We start from the raw sequence: 19,512 nt of genomic DNA, 5'->3' as shown, positions 1-19,512 counted from the left end.
ACAAAGCAGAAATTGTCCTTGCTGGCTCCCTGACAGAGCTCGATGCAATTGCCTAATGGCCCTCTTTTACTTGCAACAATATTTTACTCCTACCTACCTCTAAACCTTCAGAGAAAAATAAACAATGAGATCCAATCTTGTAATGTAAAATAATAAAAAAAAGCCACTGGAGTGCAGAGCTGATTTATTGCCCATGCTAAAGTCAATTCTAGAGTCCAGCTGGCACACTGAACACACCTTCTGCTTTAATGCTCTCCATCTAGGAGGGTTTCTTAGGAACAAAGTCAAATAAGCAGCTCATTTTTTGAGCTGATGACGCTCTAAATTACCTTTGGCATACAAAAGTAAAACGATACAATTGAAAATTAATCCTCTTATTGTCTTAGGAGAACGCTTAAGAGATTTAAAACAAAAACAATAAAAACAAAGCACATTTCAGGTACTTCCTTTCTTTGGTTTTGTCTGCTTCAGCTGCAATTGAGACAGGCAGGTTTGGGAAAGGGTATTTTGGTCTTTGGAAGCTGGAGCCAGTCCTTAATCAATCATTAATCAATGAGCACACAAGTGGCACTGGCCAGGGGAAAGGGTTGCTGAGAGTCAGGTAAGATGCAGGTCCAGGAGGTGGGAATTCTCTCAGGGAACTGAAATAAAGGAATACACATGCGTGTGCACCTCCAGGAGATGGGAATTCACTCAGGGAACTGAAATAAAGGAATAGACATGTGTGTGCACCTCCAGGAGATGGGAACTCACTCAGGGAACTGAAATAAAGGAATACACATGTGTGTGCACCTCCAGGAGATGGGAATTCACTCAGGGAACTGAAATAAAGGAATACACATGTGTGTGCACCTCCAGGAGATGGGAATTCACTCACAGGACACACTCAGGGAACCGGGCTAAAGGAACCCAGGTGTGTGGGAATCCTGCCTGCCAGGAGCTGTGCTCACCTGAACACCTGCACTCCCTCCAGAGATGAACAAAGACACCACGCTGTGTGTGAGTTAAACCTTTATGTCTCTTTAAAGGCCTTTCCAAACCTCCTGGTTTATTATCCAATAAAGTTATGACATTTGCAATAGGTTTAACAGTTAAACTTCTGAAAACAAAGCAGAGCACACACGCTGAGCATCCCTCTGCAAACTGAAATTCAGGAACATCTCCATCTGAGCCCGGCATGTCGCTGCATTCCTCGGCTCCTGGTGAGCAGCACCCAGGGCCTGCCTGCAGCTGCCTCACCTGGAGCCCAGCACCGGCCCAGAGCTCCTCCTCCCTCAGCTGAGACTGCTCACAAAAACAGGAAAATGAAAAAACAGAAAGGCAGCAGGCTCCCTGCACAAGAGTTTGTTATGCAAATGGCTCGGTGGTTTCACTTACACAGGAAGAGCAGCTGCTGCCTCTGCCCCGTTTGCTACCTGGAGCCAAGCCCAGGAGGATTTTGCCGTGACACAGAGAAGTCTCAGGCTCTCACCTGAGATAATCCGGGGGAGGTGAAGCCCACGAGCCCCTGGGTGAGCAGAGCAGAGCCCTGTGCTGCAGTGGCCACGGTCTGGAGGCAGCAGCAGCAGAGAGCAGATGAAATGAGAAGGAGCAGGGGCTGTTTATGTTGGCACTCGCTTCAAACTCTAATGGAAAATTTCAGCTCTGACTGCATCCAGGCTGGGACAAGTTATTAAAGAAAAAGGTTCAGCTTTCAAACAGAAAAGGCTTCCACAGCTTGTCCCTCTCTGAACAGCAAAGACAAGCAGGAAATAATGTGCCTTGACTGCAGTGTATTAATATTCCATCATTGGGGGAATATGGCCTCAAATAAAGCAGATTTCCTTGGGGAGAGCGGGCAGGGATAGAGCCCACGCCACAGCTCCTGCTACAAACACGGCTCACCACTAAATGCAAATATTAAAAAGCCAATGTAGGGCTAAGTAATCACTTTATACCAACAGACCACGAGATATTAATCTAATTATCCCCCTGCTTTGATCAAAGGCACTCTGCTATTTGAACAATCGTGTCGAGGGAGCAGCTCTACCTCTCAGATGCTCGGGAGAGCCTTGCACAAATATTCCTGGGGCTCTGGCTGCCATCACAAGTGCCACGGGGAGGGGACAGACACCTTGCCAGCCTGCACATATGGTAACTGCACTGACCTTTCAGCTGCTCCACGTTTGCACTATATTTAAGTGCTACTCAGGAAGCCAATATTGTGTATTATGTAACACGAGATTAAGCATTAATGAGGCAAGAATAAAATTGTTTATCTAAACCCCAATCTAAAATTAAACAGAAGTTTATGCTGAAAGCTCACACTGCACTCGTTCTGCCTCCTAACACTAACAGAGCAGAGCTTATTTCGTCTCTGAGGTAAGTCCCAGCAGCATTTAATTTGAAGAGGAAGATTTTACTATCAGAAGAGAGACCATTTTTCCTAAAGAAATGATGCATATTTAGCTCTTCTGTGCATAAATACAGCACACTGCAGGTATTTCAGTGTCAGGAAACAGCCAATATTCATAACTCCTGTTTACACTGTACTTCAGAGCTAAATAAAGGAGCATCCACCCAGAGGCAAGATCTTTGGATTGCACTCTGTCATCCCTTGCTCAGCAGCCAAACCCAGAATCACACACACCACAGATACCTACGTGCTCAGCAGGGAAATTCAGCCCAAAATTAGAGTCTGGAGTCTGTGTGCCTGCACAAAGAGCCACTGTCCTGCTGCTCCTGGCTCCCTGCAGGGCCAGCGGGGAGCAGAGAGGGGCACGGGGACCTTGCCCACAGCCCTGGGCACACAGCAACTGTCCCTGGGCACACAGGAGCCTCTGCAGAGCCCCACAATGTCCCAGGGCTGTCACCCAGCTCTCAGGAGAGCCCAGAGTGCTCAGAGCCATCCCCAGGAGAGACAAGGTGGCTCCAGAATAATCTCAATTCAACTGCAGCAAAGGCCATGGCAGCGTGGCAGGGCCACACCTAGGAAAGGGACAGTCACACACACCCCACTTCTGGGGACACAGGAGACCCCCAGAACCTCCCCAGAGCCGTCACCCCAGCCCTCAGGAGAGCCCAGAGTGCTCAGGCCCATTCTCAGGAGGGACAAGGTGGCTCCAAAACCTCAACCGAGCTGCAGCAAAGGCCATGGCAGTGTGGCAGGGTAACAGGACACCCCTCCTGCACCTAGGAAAGGGACAGTCACACACACCCCACTTCAGGGGCACCGCTCAGACACCCCTCCCTGCCCAGAAGCCCAGGAGAACAATCCTGATCCTGCTGGGACAGCTCACACAAACTGCAAGGGCAGCCTGTGCTGAGGGAGAGCAGCAGGAGCCAGCCCTGGGTCGCAGCAAGGTGACACCAGGACCTGTCCCAGCAAGGTGACACCAGGACCTGGCACCTCCTGCTCCTGCTCCATCCCCTGTTTGCATTCACCTCCTGCACCAGGCCAGCACAGAGCTAAGCTGCTCCCAGGAACACAAGCCCCAACCTTGGAGGCATTTAAGTGCCTTTATCTCAGGCCTATCACAACGCTGGTGCTTCTGAAACTCTCCAATTCAAGTAGCTCAGTGTAATCATGTAAAGAATTCAGAGCAGAATGTTAAATACTCGGAAAATCCTGTATTATCACCAAGTTTTAGCAAATTATCCCAAAATGGGTGGATGGGAGGGGAATAAAACCACATTTAAAGCCAAAGCAGACAGTTAAGGAAACTGCTGCCAGCTGTGCACCTTTCATTCTCACAACATGGGAATTTAAATGCAAGTAATTATTGAAAACCGTTCATGCCACTGAAAAGCCTCCAAAATTCACTTGTTCCCATGAAGAGCAATCACAAGTGCTGCTAGGCAGGAACCCAAGGGGAGCGGGGCAGCTCATCCCTGCAGCCAAGGGAAACCACCCAGGGGAAGATAAAAGGAAAAGAGCTGCATGGAAATAGAGGAGAAGGGGCATTTCAGACAGGTCAGTGGAAACCCAAGCAGTTCCAGGAGTTTCATTAAAAATCCCCTGGCTCAGGGACACGGAGGCACTTCTCCTCCAGGTTAGCACTGATCCACATTAAAGCAGCACCTCCCTTGATCCATTGCAGTTATTCACTCCCACACTGGGAACCCTCCTGGACATAAACATGGAAATAAACTGGAAATGTGAAATAAACCAGCGGAGTGCAGACCCAAACAAACACACCTTTGATATGGAATAAACATTCTCCTTCATAAAGCTTTTTCCTTGAGGATTATCATTTACAAGAAATAATTGAAAAACGACGTTAAACTAGTTAAAACACACATTGACAAACACTGGGTTTTCTCAGAAGGTATTGCACACTGATTGTGGAGGGGGAAAGCCAAGGCACAACTGAAATAGGACATTCCTCAGCACACTGTGAGAGCTCAGGACAGCATGGCCTGATTCTCCTCTCACCAGGGCCACATTACACCTTCCCAGAGCCCACAAGAAATCCAGTGTCATCTTCACATCCTCATTTCCTGCACAGCAGCCTCAGCTTGGTTTAACATGGAACAACATGAAACATGCCTGGTCTCCACAAGAATTCCCTGTTTCTGTTGCATTCCTTTTCTCCCACTGTTTCCAGGTTCAGGGAGAATTTCCCCCCAGTGAAGGGTCTAGGAAAGGACTAATTTACAGAAACCATGGTAATAAGGAGATTTAACTTTTAGTGGGGATTGCTGAGACAAAACCCCTGGGTCCCCTCCCCAAACCTTCAGTGACCAGGAAAGAAAACTCTGAATAAATCAGATGTCCAAGAGCCATTGGGGCAAGCCACTGCAAGAATGTCCCTGACACATCTTTAAGCACCTGGAAGTTGCTTTAGTATCCATATAACAACTTTTTACAGTTTTATTAGTTATCCATTAGTATCCATTAAACAACTTTTTAGAGTTTTATCAATGTTAATATGGAAGCTGAACAGAGAATAAAGCCTTTTTCTGGTGTTTCTGGAATTGCTACAGGGTTACTTCACACTGCAACAGAAAAATGGCAGGCAAAGTATCTGAAATTATTCTGGCGATGAAAAAATGCAGACAGATTAATCCCACAGCCTTGTCATTTACATTACTCATTATTCCACTTTAAGGAACAGAAGCAAAACTGTACAGTCAAATATTTACTGCAGCCTTTATGCTGCAATCTCTTCCTACAGCAGAAGGGCTGTAAATTTGGGCTGGAAAAGATTGGGAATTAAAGAAAGCAGAAGTGAGGCCTGTGGGCAAAAATAGGAAGCAGAGATTATAAACAACCCGTGGTGGGTCAAAGGTTATTTGTAGATCAGTTACCACAGGGGCTAAAAAAACCCCTGAGCCCAAACCCATCAACATGATCCTTCCCACAGCTCAGACTTAATATTTAGTCTTCTCTGTAGTAAAAAATTACACCTAATGAAACAAAAATATAACACTTGAAAAACGAGAGCTTCTGTGAGCTTTAACACCACTTGCAAAACTTTTACAGAAACCCCAAGGCCGATGTCCAAGCTCCAATGTAGGAAGTTAAGCAGCACAAACAGGGGCAGGCACCTGCCCCAAACTCTCCATTTTTCAGGGCTTTTTGTTCCCCCCCCCCCCCAAAATGTTTTTCTCCATCACAAAAAAACCCAAACAAACACATTTCACATTTAAAATATAAATTTCAATTTATAAAGACACAATATACTTCAGAGCTGCTGTAATTCAAACTCAGAAGAGCACTTTTGCCCCTCAGCAACTTTACCATCAGCAGGATTCATTTCTAAAAGCAAACACTGATTTGTTCTAGACCCATTCTGGGAGATATTCTGGAGGCAAGAGGAAAGGCATGGTATGTGTAGGTTTGTAGGATGCTGATAAGATCCACACTGTCCCAGCGTTCCCTCCCAGCTGTCACCTTTCCAGGCCTCCACACCTCAAAATCCAACAGGATCCTCGAGTCCACCAGGACCGGAGCAGTAATCTGAGTTTCCTTTCTCAGCAGGATGAGCGAACTCGTAATTGTCTCATCCTCCCCTTCCTTTTTAACTCACACAGTGTTACTATTTACCACCCAGAGATCTGTGTTATCACAGCACTGTCTCACAGGAACCTCGGGGAGGAGAATGGAGCCATCCCACAGAAACTGAGAGCTTTTTAAATACCATTACAGCCACGCTCTCCCCCAGCGCACATCCAGCCTGCACACCTACACAAGTCTGAGCGCTCCGTGACGCTCCAAATCCCCGACACGCTGCTAGAAAACAGCCCAGCTCCATTTGCACGGAGCTGCCTCCCTGCTGAACCCGGCACAGAGACGAAAGCGCTTCCCAAAGGCTGGAGGGCACCGGCAGGACAGAGCCCGAGGCTCTCTGGGGCAAATGGCAAAGGGAGCGGGGCTTGCCAAGGCTCCCCATCTCCTGGGCAGGGTTTGGGGCGCAGGGACAGGGTTACATAACCCTAAAGAACACCGGGACACGGATCCAGGTGGGGAAGGGTTAAGCAGAGCCTGCACGGTGCGGGTCACAGCAGACCCCGATCCCATCAGAGCCTGCTTTGGTTTAGCTTTTCTTTATTTACCCGATGCCACTCGAGCCCCACCGGGTGACACAAAATGTATTATCCCGCCGTAATGTCAGAATTTAAAATTAGATTCGCTCTCCATAAATACACTTCAGCCAGGCTCAGTGGCTCCGTCCAGCCATGACGATTATTTTATGTAACATCTTTCACAGCCCAAGACCTAAAAACTGCACTAAAAACCAGCAGCTGCCTTGGCTGGCTGAGGATTTCTCTTCCGTTTATCTGAGGAGAATTCGGGCTAAAAAGGAAAGAGTTTCGCAAGATCAAACAGCGAAGCAGCGAGAGAAAAAGCCAATTACATAAAGTCCAAATGTACTTACGGTCTCCTTATTGGGAAGCAACTCCTTTCGGATTCTGAAGAAGTTCTTGCCGTACTGCCTCAACCCCTTAATAAACCGTTTCTGTGATAAAAGATAACAAAAACAGCGTGTCAGCAGCAGCAAAAAAAAAATGTTTAAAAAAAAAAATTTAAAAAATCCCCCAAACGGCGGCGGTGAATCGGCGCCGGGAGCCCGGGGAAGCGAACGCACCTACAGGGCTGCGAACAGGGGAAAGGGCTCGGGAAAGACACCGAAAATCCCCAGCCGCATTCCCTCCTTCCGCCGCCAAGTTCGGCGCCCGGAGCTCCGCCGGAGCCGGGGCCGGAGCCGCTCGGGGCCGGGGCCGCTCGGAGCTCCGCCGAGCCGGGGCCGGGCAGCGCGGGCAGAGCGCGGCGCGGGGCTCGGGGCAGGTGCCGCACGGGTTAAAGGCTCGCAGCCCCCGCGTTCCTCGGCGGGGCTCGCTCGGGCCGGGGCCGGGGCCGGCGGCGGGGCCGGGCGCGGAGCGGAGCCGAGCCCCGGAGCAGCCGCGCAGGGCCGGGCGGAGGCGGCGGCGCCCAGCGTGTGATGGCGGCGGGGCTGGGCGGGCGGCTCCGCGGGGCGCGCCGCAAAAGGCGGCCTGGATCGCCGGCCCCCCTCAGCCCCGGGCCCGGCACCGCCGCCGCCTCCTCCGCCCGCCGGGCTCGGCCCCGACACCGCCCCCGGCAGCCGCGGCAGCGGCCGCCGCCCGGCCCCGGCCCCGGCAGCTGCCAGCGCCGAGCGGCCGCCGCACCGCTCCCTGCTCTCCTCTCTCCTTCCTTCTCCCTCCCGCTCGTCCTCGTCCTCCCCCGGCCCCTTCCCCGGTCCAGCCGCGGCCGGGGGGCTCCAGCCCTGCCCGCGGCCTCTCCCGGCCCCAGCACATCCCCACAGGAGCCAGCAGCGATGTAAGGCTGGACAAAGTGCCTCTCTCTGTTCTAGAGAAGGATTTCTTCCTTCCCCTGTAAACACCGAAATAAAAAGGCTTTTTCCTTTCCTATCAACACCGTACGTGGGTATAAACAACAAGCAAATAGCAAATTTCTGCCTGCAAAACCGATAGGGGATGGTGAGTATGTGGGCCCTACTATTCCAGGGAAAGGAGGGAAATGCGAATTCATAATTCCCTAAAAAGAAACCAGCAAAAAAATAAAAGGCCTTTTCCTTTGCTATAAACACTGTGTATGGCTATAAACAACAAGTAAATAACAAATTCTGTCTGCAAAAAAGATAATGGATGCTGAGTACATGGGCCCTGCTATTCCAGGGAAGGGAGGGAGAGGAGATTTTAAAATCCCCTAGAGAGAAACACGTCTCAAGTTGGGTTAATGTATTTTGGATCACATCTTTTTGCAAACATCTGCTGGAAGGAGGTGGGCAGAGGCTTCCATGAAGGCATGAGGACTCCCCAAAAGGTGAATTCTCTGCTCAAACGGAGCTCTCAGCTCCCAGCGCAGCAAAGAGCCTCTCTGCAGCCTCCAGGATCCTGCAGGTTTGCTCGCACGGGGATCTATCCTCACCTAACCCTGACCCTCAGAACCAGCACGACTGCAGAGTTCGCCAGGAACGTGCCCGGGGCCACGGAGACGGGAATTAAGCAGCGCTTGTAAAGGCTTGGAGATTACAGTGTGAGATTTACTCATCCCCACCTGCTCCTTCCCGACAGCCCACACTGCACCCCGCAGTGAAGCGTTCAGGGGTGCCCGAGCTCCCACACACGGGAGGTTTTACTGCCTGCCCCCAGACACAGGCACAAGTCACCCAGGTACCTGCAGAGCAGGATGCTGAGTGCCACAGCTGGTCCCCAGTGCACTCACACTCCCATTTTTACCAGGTGAAGCTTCCCAAGGAATTCTCATTAATGCTGGGGTGGGTGGCTGGGTCGCTCCCCTGGCACCACAAGCCTCTGGCTGGTGCTCTGGGCAAGAGAGGGTGGCAGCAGCAGTGACAAACTCGGCCCAACACCACTCCCAGCATCCCAGGGAGCAGTGCAATTCCTGTCTGCAGGAATTCAACAGCTAAATGGGGAAACATGGAAAGGCAGGCACTGCTTACAATGAGAACACCCAATTCCTGTCCCTTATTTTGCCTGAGACTTACTATGGTGCACTTGAATTCTTAGGCAGCCATTGAATTATTTTTTAAGATTCCTTTTAACCAAACCATGTCATATTTGGGTTGTGTTGTGATTCAGCTCTATTAATAAAACCTGTGACAAACTGTTTTCCTTTGACCCCATGGGATGCCAGAAGTCCCTGCTGGAAATGCAAGCCTAGCATGGAGCCCATCAGAATAACAGAATTCAGGGACCTTGAATGCTGCTCCAAATTTCCACGTAGGAATGGAGTCAATCCTTCTGGCCAATTCTGCTGTTAATCACCTTTATTGAGTACAGAACTATCCCTGGGCCACTGAGAGATACCCAGCTCTAAAGGAGCTTTGTGCCCCTTGGAAAGGCAAGGGAGAGACGCTTCTTAATATACAAATAACAACAAAGCACACAAAAAATAATTTCAGAAACTCAGAAAATCTAGAGCTTATTAATACTTTTTAAAAAACCATTTTCAGATTTTTCTTCCTATTCTAGACTTCCATTAATTCAAGCATCATGGCCCATTCTCCCTGCAGCAAGAACAGGACTTTTCTCCAAGTCAAGCCCAACACAGACCTCAAAATGGCTTTAAACAAAACAGAACAAAATAGCTGCACACCAGCTCAGAGGTGACCTGTTGCTCCCACAGAGCAGAGTGCCTGACACTGACTGAATTTGCTCTGCCCTGCACAGATGACATGCACCAGTGCTGCAGGAGATGCTGCACTGCTCACAGGAGGCATCTGAGAGCGACAGCTGCCACGCTAAAATAGCCTCAAACACAGGCTGAGCTCAGGCCCATGGATAAGTCTGGGTAAGAAGTGGAAATGGCTCTGGAGCACAATGGTTTCATTTTCACAAGTACATAATTTGGATTTTTAGGACAAACATTTCAATTTCAGCACTTCTGTTTAACTTTAAAAGATTGCTTATGACAGGATTCTGTCAGCATTATTGTTTGTGCCGCTCACTGAAGACAAACTGTGCCACAATTAACAAAGTGCTGTGGGTAATGAAGCAGCTTCAGGAAATCCCAGGGCCTGTGGGGCAGCCAGTGCTGACAGACACAGCTCAGTTTTATGGGGTGGTTTCCATGGCTATTGACCAGCCCCAGCACGAGGCCTCCTCCTGCCATTTGATAATTTGATGAAATGCATCAGATGCTGCAGCATCCTGCGTGTCACAGGAGCTATAAATAACCAGGGCAGAACAAGGAACAAGCGTGTTAATGTCTGCCTGCTGCTGCTTGCAGGTCCCTGTTTCACCCTGAGGAACAAACAGGACACGCAGAGCCTTTCAGCTCCCTGTTTCATACCAAGGAACAAACCTCCTAAAAGATCCACAAGAGCCTTGCAGGTCCCTGTTTCACCCTGAGGAACAAACAGGACACACAGAGCCTCGCAGGTCCCTGTTTCATACCAAGGAACAAACCTCCTAAAAGATCCACAAGAGCCTTGCAGGTCCCTGTTTCACCCTGAGGAACAAACAGGACCCACAGAGCCTTGCAGATCCCTGTTTCACCCCTCCTGACAGGACCCACAGAGCCACTCTGTGCCTGGCAGAGCTCATCTGGCATCTTTGGCACGGGGCTGGCAGTGCCAGCCTGAGCTCCCGCGTCAGGGTTTCCGTCGTGCCCAGATCACAGCCTGGCAGGAGGAGCTGCCTGCTGCAAACCCTGTGTGCTCCTCCACCCCAAAAACCCCAAAGAAAGCTGCTGCTGAAAGGGTGCACCAGTGACATCCACTGCAAAAACAACCACCAACATGCTCAGCCAACTCCCAGCTGAGGATTTCCACCTGAAACCTTCAGAAAGGCAGCACAGCTCTGACGAACCTGCAGATTCATCAACGTTGTCCCTTCTGACGTGGTGCTGCAATCCAGCTCAGAGCTCATTGTTTTCTCTAAGAAATTCCATGTGCTGCTTCATTCCCTCCCTATGATTTCCACCTGGTTAATGAGTGAAGAGCATTGTGTAATGCAAAACATTTACACACAGGGCCTCTCCTGATCTTTCTCAATCCAGGAAATGAGGATTTTATTTCTCAATCTTTCTAATAAAAAACAAAATCAAATCACCTCTTTAGACTATGTCCAAGAACAGTAAGTTCTCCTCTCAACCTTTTCCTTAATTCTAAGCAAATAAAATGGGAGATTTTGCTGTTATGAAAGCAGTAAGTTTAGAGCATGTCTGGAAAGGCCAGGCTGTCCAGGCAGATGCCAATGGAAGTTGTCACCACCCTCCATATTTAATATGCATTTTAAAGTTTCATAATAAATATGGCAGGAAAATTTATGAGGTTTCCATTAACAGCAGATAAACAGTAAATACATGAAAGGATCTTTACTTCTTGATCCTCACAAGCTGCAAAACTTCTGTTCAGCGTGCAGCACATTTAGAGATACTTGAAAATAAAATCATGTTTAAAATCCGGTTCTCTCATGCACAGACGCAGAAAACCAGAATGTTTTGGTGACATTCATTAGATCCCAGCCTGCAGGACAAGGCAGGGATGCTCCCACTGGAAACCCACAGCCCTGTGCAGAGTGCAGCCCTGGTCACCCACACGTGACACCAACCCCACGCTCCCCAGGCCATCTGCCCAGGAGATCAAGTGTCCTCTCCAAACAAACTGACAAGGAATCCATCAGCTGGAAGCCTTCAAGGTGCCCAGCAATTTGCTCTCTGCCTCCCGACTGCATCGCTTTGTCTTCCTGAGGAATCATCCTGGAAAAGGAGAGCCCGGCCCCAGTGAGGGGCACTGAACCCAGAGCCAGGCAGTGACAGCTCCCTCAGGGAACGCCAGCAGATCCTGCACGATAATGACCCCCTTGCATGGAGCTGCTTTTGTTGGGAACAATGGAGCTCCCATGGTACCTCTGCCTGGCTGGAAATATTGGTATTAAGTGAGCGTGAGCACAGCTGTGTGTAAATGACACATATAAACAGATTAGATTTGTGTATTTATACTGGATGCAAACACATTAATAGCACATTTGCATACCCAGTTGGCTAAATGAGATTGCATGCAGAGCAGGATTACTGGTTACAAACACATTTATTTAGGATTTTCAATAAAGTATTTATATTGCCATTCAGGAGGTCAGAGTGGATTCATCATCCTTTTTCTCCTCTTTGCCTCTCAGGCACACAGAAATGCTCTTGTCAACATGCCCTGCACGGATTGCCCAGCCCTCCTCACAGCCGGGCTGGGACAGGGCTGCAGGCAGCAGGAGCTCAACTGGGGTTCCTCCCAGTTACCTCATTCAAGGGGATGTTTCAGGGGTTTCCTTGGGACCACAGCACGAACCACCCCTAAATGCCAGTTCACAAACTCCCCTTCCCCTGCTCTGTTAATGCCAGGGATCAGTGCAGGAGTCTGCATGAAAGGCAACACGATATTGAAGGTGACACAAGAGCTCTCAGACATCTCCAGAGCTGCAGGAGAATTCAGCTCTTCCTTCACCTGGGCCTGGAGCTGTCAGGGTGTTGCTAACCTTTTGTGCTGACCCCAGCTGTATTTTCCCATCAGGATTTTAACCAGAGCTATTTTTACAAAGAGAAACATTACAGGTCCACCCCAAGCACCAGGCAAAGCTTTGATTCCCACTCTGTGCTGTACCTGTGTCTGGGGGAGGCCCGATGGGAAAGAGAAAACAAAACAGCAGAAAAACAAAATAAAATAAATAAATTTTAAAAAATCAATTCTTTCTAAACGAGGAGCCTTTCTGTTTGCCCTAATTGCACCCTGATTATCAGCTCTGGGATCAAATGCTCCCAAGCCCTCAGCCCCAGGCCCCTCCTGTTAAAAGCCCCACCATAAATCATCCCCAATAAATCATCCCCGGTGCTGGGAGGCACCAGGCCAGGTTGCCAGGCAACCTGAGCAGGAGGGATGCAGGGATGGATGCAGGGATGGATGGACACAGGGAGGGATGCAGGGATGGATGGATCCATGGATGGATGGATGGATGCAGGGATCGATCCATGGATGGATGGAAGGACACAGGGATGGATGCAGGGATGGATGGACACAGGGAGCGATGGATGGATGGATGGATGCACAGACAGACAGATGGATGGGAGCTGCCAACAAACAGCCAAGGGGCTGCACCAGCAGACTGTCCCTGTGGCTCCCCAGCCCTGCTCAGGCATGGCTGTAAAACCCAGCTCCAAAGGCTCCTGTGAGGAACACCTGCCCCTGCTCCACTGCTGACTGCTGTGAGCTGTGGGAGGCAGAGATCCCACAGAGATCCCACAGATCACCCAGACAGATCCCACAGCGATCCCACAGCATGGCAGCAGCCATGTGATCCCCTACAGGAGATAAAATCGAAACCTGAGCCCAGCTCAGCCCGGGCAGAGCTGCAGCAGCAGCTGATGCTGGGATCAAACCCTGCCCTGGGCATTAAAGCAGCAGCAGCTGCAGCAGGAGAAATGAAACCTGACTTTGCTTTCCTGCAGCCCTGCAAGGGCTGTTGTTAAACAGCCTCCACTGTGGGCAGAACAGCTCCTGCATTACTGCAGGCATTCCAGCCCTGCTCAGCTCACTAATGGTCCCACACTTCAGCGGGGATGAAGAGGAGGCAGAGATGAAGCCCCTCTCGTTTAAGGCTGCTCAGTTTGCAGTTTCCTCTTCTCTGCCCCTTCCCAAACCAAGGCACAGACGGGTGAGGGCTGGAGGACCCTCCAAAGGCAGCAACATTTCCCGGGCCTGCCCAAAAAGAGCTTTTTGTTTATGCAACATCCTCTGTCTCCTGCAATCGACAGCTCAGTGCTGCTAACAGAGCTGAAGTGATTTGAGTGTGTTTTTTACATAAATGATTCTTTAAAGGTGCCTTTTAAGAGTTAAACAGGACAAAGGTCTGGCACATTTGTGACCCAGAAAAGCAAAACAATGTGCTGCTGAAAGAGACAACAGAAAGCTCTTGATTATACTCCAGATTGCCTTTTCAACAATGAGATTCATTTCTGGCTGTTATTTTAAGCTGCTGTTAAAATGCTTGTATACAAAAAGCCTTCTTGTACCTCAAAACCAAAGAGCAAGTGAACAGAAAGAGCTGGACATGTTCCCTTTCAAGGACTACCTGAAATATCCTGTGTCATCCTTCAAGGCTCACACAGCATTTCCAGTGAAGTTCCCTACTACAGAAATGTTCTTCCCTTGGGACTCCAACCATTATTGTCAATTATTCTGGAGACAGTTTCTGCAGTCAAACAGGGATTTTTATGCAAATGGCAGAAGGAAACAAATAAAAGCACTTCAAGAGCCCCCAGACTTTGGAGCAACGAACAAATCCAAGAATAATGAGAGAAAATGGGATTATCCCTCTCAGAGGCAGGGGTATTTCTGGAGTGCCTTCCCAGGTAAATCATTAACAGAGGAGCTGAGACTGCAGCCATGCCCAGGGTGGAATTCAGGCACTCAGATACAAATTCCAGGGTTTGACCCTTGCCAAAATGACACCAGGTTTCCGCACACTGGAAACTCCCCAAATTCCTCTCAGAGCAAGCCTGGCTGCAGTGCAGTGCAGAGACACCTGAGCGTGCAAAGCTCCGTGAAAGAGACACTGGGGATGGCAAAGTCAAATTGCAGGCTGAGGGACACATCCTCAGTGAGGGGGAGAATGGGGCCAGCAGGGAAAAAGGGACCACAAACAAGAGAGGAAGTGATTAAAGAATTGAAAATGAAGGACAGAAACGCAGCTGCAACAAAGGTGAAGGCTGCAAAGGAAACCTTGAAGGAGGATGCTGTGAGGGGCAGGGGGAGGGTGCTGAGGCTGTGCAATTGCCTCCCCAGACACGTAGAACTGGACAGTGCCTCCCATAAGAGATAAATGAAATATGCACCCTAATAAAGCAGAGGTGCCCTCTTTGCCTTCCCCAATTTGTGGCAAATGGGATGTTTGATTTGAGGGCTGAAGTTATTCCAGAGCAGTGGAGGGGAATGTGCTGCTGGGCCATTTATCAGCTCCTCTAAATGCATAAGGCCTGGCTGATCAATCTGCCCACAGCCTAAAAGCCAAATAAATCTGAGGGATGCAGCCAGAGGGACAGCAGGGACACAGCAACAAAAGGCTGGGCAAACCCAGGGTGGAACAGGCTGGGGAGGGGCTGTGAGAGCTGAAACACAACCACAAACCCTCACCACAAAGCAGGCACAGCCACGAGGCACAAAGTGCAGAAACAACGCTGGGCAGAGCAGCAGATTTGAACTGCAGCCTCCTGGGCACAGAAAACACCTGTGGGACAGCATGGGGACAGCACAGGGACAGCACAGGGACAGCACAGGGACAGCACAGGGGGACAGGGACAGCACAGGGCACGGGGACAGCACAGGGACAGCACAGGGCACAGGGACAGCACAGGGTACAGGGACAGCACAGGGACAGCACAGGGTACAGGGACAGCACAGGGACAGCACAGGGCACGGGGACAGCACAGGGACAGCACAGGGCAGCTCCCCACGAGCAGACAGGAGCTGGTGCTCCAGGAGCTGCTCTGGGCCAGCCACAGCTCAGGGTGAGGCTCCTCCATGGCCAGGAATGGACCCCAAACTCCTCCCAGGGGCATTTGCATCCCCATCAGCATCCTCACTGCTCCCCATCCATTCCATGGCACCATCAGCATCCTCACTGCTGCCCAGTCCCTTCCATGGCACCATCAGCATCCTCAGTGCTCCCAAACCCCTTCCATGGCACCACCAGCTCTGCTGGCACTGCCACCCCTGTAACTCATTAGGGATCTGGGATGGATGCACCAAATGATGAATATTTAGTCCCCATTCATCCACTACAGAAGCAGCCTATTATCAAACAAGTGACACCTTTACAAACTCCAATTAAATAATGGCTCCCGTGGAGGATTCCCAGCCCCGACAGGATGGCAAGTGATTTAAGGAGCACGAGCTGAGCAACTGGTGATGGATGTGGCTGAGCAGGGGCTCTGCTACAGCCTGCAATGAACAAATGATCATTTCTCAGCCTAATTGAACGTGGCCGCCCCGCTCGTGCACCGAGGAGACAAAGCTTGGTAATTTGCTTCATTAAAATGCATTTTTATGTCATCGGAAAGATTAAAAAAAAATTGGTTCTGTTGATAGGGGAGATTAGAAAAATAAAATTTATCATGCAAACAGCACTTGCAAATGAGGTGTATTTTGGCATTCATACTGCTTATGTTGTGCAAGAAAGATAAGCCCTGAGCACTAAAGCACACAGAGCATCCACATTGTGACAGTAATCAACATTTCTTCAATAGGAATTATGTCACTACACCCATTTGAAGAGCATTTTGTCATTTGCTGCTGCAATGGCCACTGGGCCAGACTAAATAATTCCCAGCTAAGCTGTTGGGCAGAACACAGAGGATGCAGTGACATTCAGGAATTCTGGGGGTTTGGGGCTGTCAGCCTCTGTGTTCAAACCAAGAATCAAAGCCAAGACTCAGACAGAGACCCAAACTAGCAGGGAAAAAATTCAAAAATCAAATATCATCTTGTCAGGTTGCAGACAACGCTGTCATCTGTCTGCACTCGCTTTGTTTTAGGGGTTGGGGTTCCTGTGTTTGTGAAGCAATCTTGTTAGGAACAGCAAACTGCCATGCAGACAGCAAACAACTCCTCCAAAATAAAACAGACATTTGCCACGTCAACTAATCCATTCCTGGGCTCTGTCAGTTTAATAAAGTGTAATTCCAACATAAGCAGTTGAAAAGGAGTCCAGGCTGATATAGGTAAAAGCATCTAAGCCAAAATCACTTGGAAAGAAGCTGCAGATTTCTATCACACCCTAAACCCAGAAAAATACCAAAGCACTTCATTATTTATTACGTATTTCAATTGCACTTTCACCACAAGCACCAGAGGTGAGTTACAGCCCCTCCCTCAGTCCTGCTGTGCCACAAGCACCGGGCTCAGAAACCCCCTCGAGATGATCCCTGCACTCCTCAGCTGCTCCTCAGCATGCCGTGACTCAGTTTCCTTCTGGAGCAGCACAGGATACGGCAGGAGGGTAAATATAACCCAGGCTGCGGATCTGGCCCTGAGCACATCAAATCTGGATAATCAGGGAGCAGCAGGCTGGGGTGGGCCCAGGCAGGAGCTGGGGCTGCTCTGTGCCCAGGACAGGCTCTGAGCCCATCACAGAGCTCTGCTCTGGGGCTGGGACAGACCCACGGACACCAGACTGCCCCTGCTCCTGAGCCCTCCCTGTTTGCCAAACCACGCCGTGCCCCGAGGGGGGACAAATGCAGCCCCCACATCCCCCAGCCAGCAGTGGCTCCCACCTGGAAATGCACACCCAGGGACGATGGGGAGAGCCAGGGAGATGCCCTTGAAAATGAGCTGGAAAATTCTGACAAGCAAGCTCTGTGGTGTTTGTTAATCCTGCAGGCAGCACATCCCTCCCCTTGGCAACGGGGAGCTCAGGGGCTGGGAGTGCAAACCCTGCTCTGGAAACACACCAGGAGCTCCTGAGAGCAAACCCTGCTCTGGAAAATACACCAGGAACTCCTGAGAGCAAACCCTGCTCTGGAAATACACCAGGAACTCCTGAGAGCAAACCCTGCTCTGGAAAATACACCAGGAACTCCTGAGTGCAAACCCTGCTCTGGAAAATACACCAGGAGCTCCTGAGAGCAAACCCTGCTCTGGAAAATACACCAGGAGCTCCTGAGAGCAAACCCTGAGTGCAAACCCTGCTCTGGAACACACCAGGATGGTCTGGGCTATGCTGGAGCTGGAATTTGGAGTTTCTCTCCCATCCCACCCCAAAACAGCTCCTGGCCAGGCCAAGGGGCCGGGCTGGTGATTTTGCGATCAGCAGCAGGGTAGATGCTCAACAGATAAAAATATTCCACATGAGGGCAGAGACATGGCAGATCAAGGAGCACACACAGCTCAGCAAACCCCAAAATGATACTGGTGAGGAAACAGCAGCTCCTCTGGCAGCTGGGCAAAGATCAACATCAGGGAAAGCACTGAAATCACCCACTCTGCAGCCAAGGTCACTGACAGGATTTATGGATTTATCCCTCAAGAGCCTTTGCTGAACATGAAATGCTGAAATAATTTTTTTTTTAATCTCTGCCCCCGCCCCTTTGGGCTCCCTCATTTGCTGGAGGCCTTTAAAATTCATTCCTTTTCACAGCTGGTTAAACAATGGAATCTTTTGGCAAACTAAAAGGACAGAATTGATTGCCCTACACAAACTTTTCTGCACGTATAATTGATTTTTAATTCACTGCCTTATTTCCAAAAGGACTCGACAATAAACTCGGCGCTGTATGTGCAGTATTGATCCCTCTCAACAAGGGCTTGGATCAAAGACTGATGCAAGTTAATCACAAACAAAAGATTGTTATCTTTCATCTAGGAACCTGTGTTTAAACCAAATTCCCCTTTCTGGGCTGTACTACACCTTGTATTTCCCAGCTGTACTGCACCTCAGCATTTTGTACACCTGCCAGCTACTCAGTAACTATAATTTTATGCAACCTTTAAATAACAGCTTTTCCCCCCAAGCAGAATAATTTCATCCTTCACTGGTCACTTTTGACTGCGAGGGCTGATGGTTCTTTTCCACTCTGAGTTCTTAGAATAGGACACAGACCAGACCTAAACTAAAATCTGATTTATTCTTAAACTAAAATCTGATTTATTCTTAAAACACAGCTCCTACAAGGCCACAGCAATCTGGGTCTGGTGGTTTTGTTATCTCAGTGCTCAGCTAAGTTTTGGTTGTTCCTGATTATCACACTTGCAGACGTGGCTGCATCACTAAATCCCAGCAAATGTTCATTTAGTGGGATTTCACTGCGTATTCTCTGTGCCTAGAACAATGACACTGAGCAGTCACTGGTGTCTTCACCTTCCAAGCCCAGCCCAGGAGTCAGCTCAGCTTTTCCAATACCCTTTTGTGATTTCTTTCCACTCCTCCATCCCAGAGGCCCCGTTTCAATCTGGCTCTGAATTTCTGTAGCTGCCACATAAACAGTAAATAAAATCCATGGTGTTTTTGCCCCAGTAAGCAGCTCTGCTTTCAAAGGAGAACATGAGAACAGTGCTTTCACCAGCACACACTCCAAAAAGGGTGGATGAGACCTCTGAGGATGATTCCAGGCAGAGAAGCCAAGCAAATAAGGCTGTGGGTTTTGCATAAGTAATTCCTTGACCTGCCACACTGGATTACAAACACTTGCAAACACATTAGGGAAGGAGTTTGCTGTCTCTTGTCCTTTCTGGCAGAGGCATCTCCACTTGTGCTTTCTGATAAACGAGTTTAAGCTGAAGCCAGGTGTGGATATTTGAAAATTTATGAACTTGTAAATGGATGTACACGGCCAATTAGGATTTAGCAGCAGCCAGGATTAACCAGCCCTGCACATAAACGGAGGAGTTTGTTTGAATGGAGGCTGTTTACCTCAACCACTCGACACCAGGAGCCATGTAAAACATTTAAAGGCAGAATATTCCAGGATAAAAGGGAGAAATCAGGGATGTCAGGGTGCTCACGGTGACAGAACCTTCCTAAGGAACACCTGGCAGCTTC

General features: G+C 49.5%; 1 protein-coding gene across 4 annotated transcripts in view; it reads right to left on the bottom strand.

The window, feature by feature from the left end:
* RERE (arginine-glutamic acid dipeptide repeats) overlaps positions 1 to 19,512 on the bottom strand; it is a 160,928-nt gene that overhangs the window by 32,250 nt on the left and 109,166 nt on the right. For all 4 annotated transcript variants that reach the window (XM_058039268.1, XM_058039269.1, XM_058039267.1 and 1 more), the window contains one exon: positions 6,861 to 6,941. In XM_058039268.1, the coding sequence (XP_057895251.1) occupies positions 6,861 to 6,941 (81 nt within the window). The remainder of the gene's footprint in view (positions 1 to 6,860; positions 6,942 to 19,512) is intronic.

Source organism: Melospiza georgiana, chromosome 22 (assembly GCF_028018845.1).
Source record: "Melospiza georgiana isolate bMelGeo1 chromosome 22, bMelGeo1.pri, whole genome shotgun sequence".
NCBI lineage: Eukaryota > Metazoa > Chordata > Aves > Passeriformes > Passerellidae > Melospiza > Melospiza georgiana.
The sequence above is the reverse complement of the archived record's forward strand: the minus strand, read 5'-3'. Positions and strand labels throughout refer to the sequence as shown.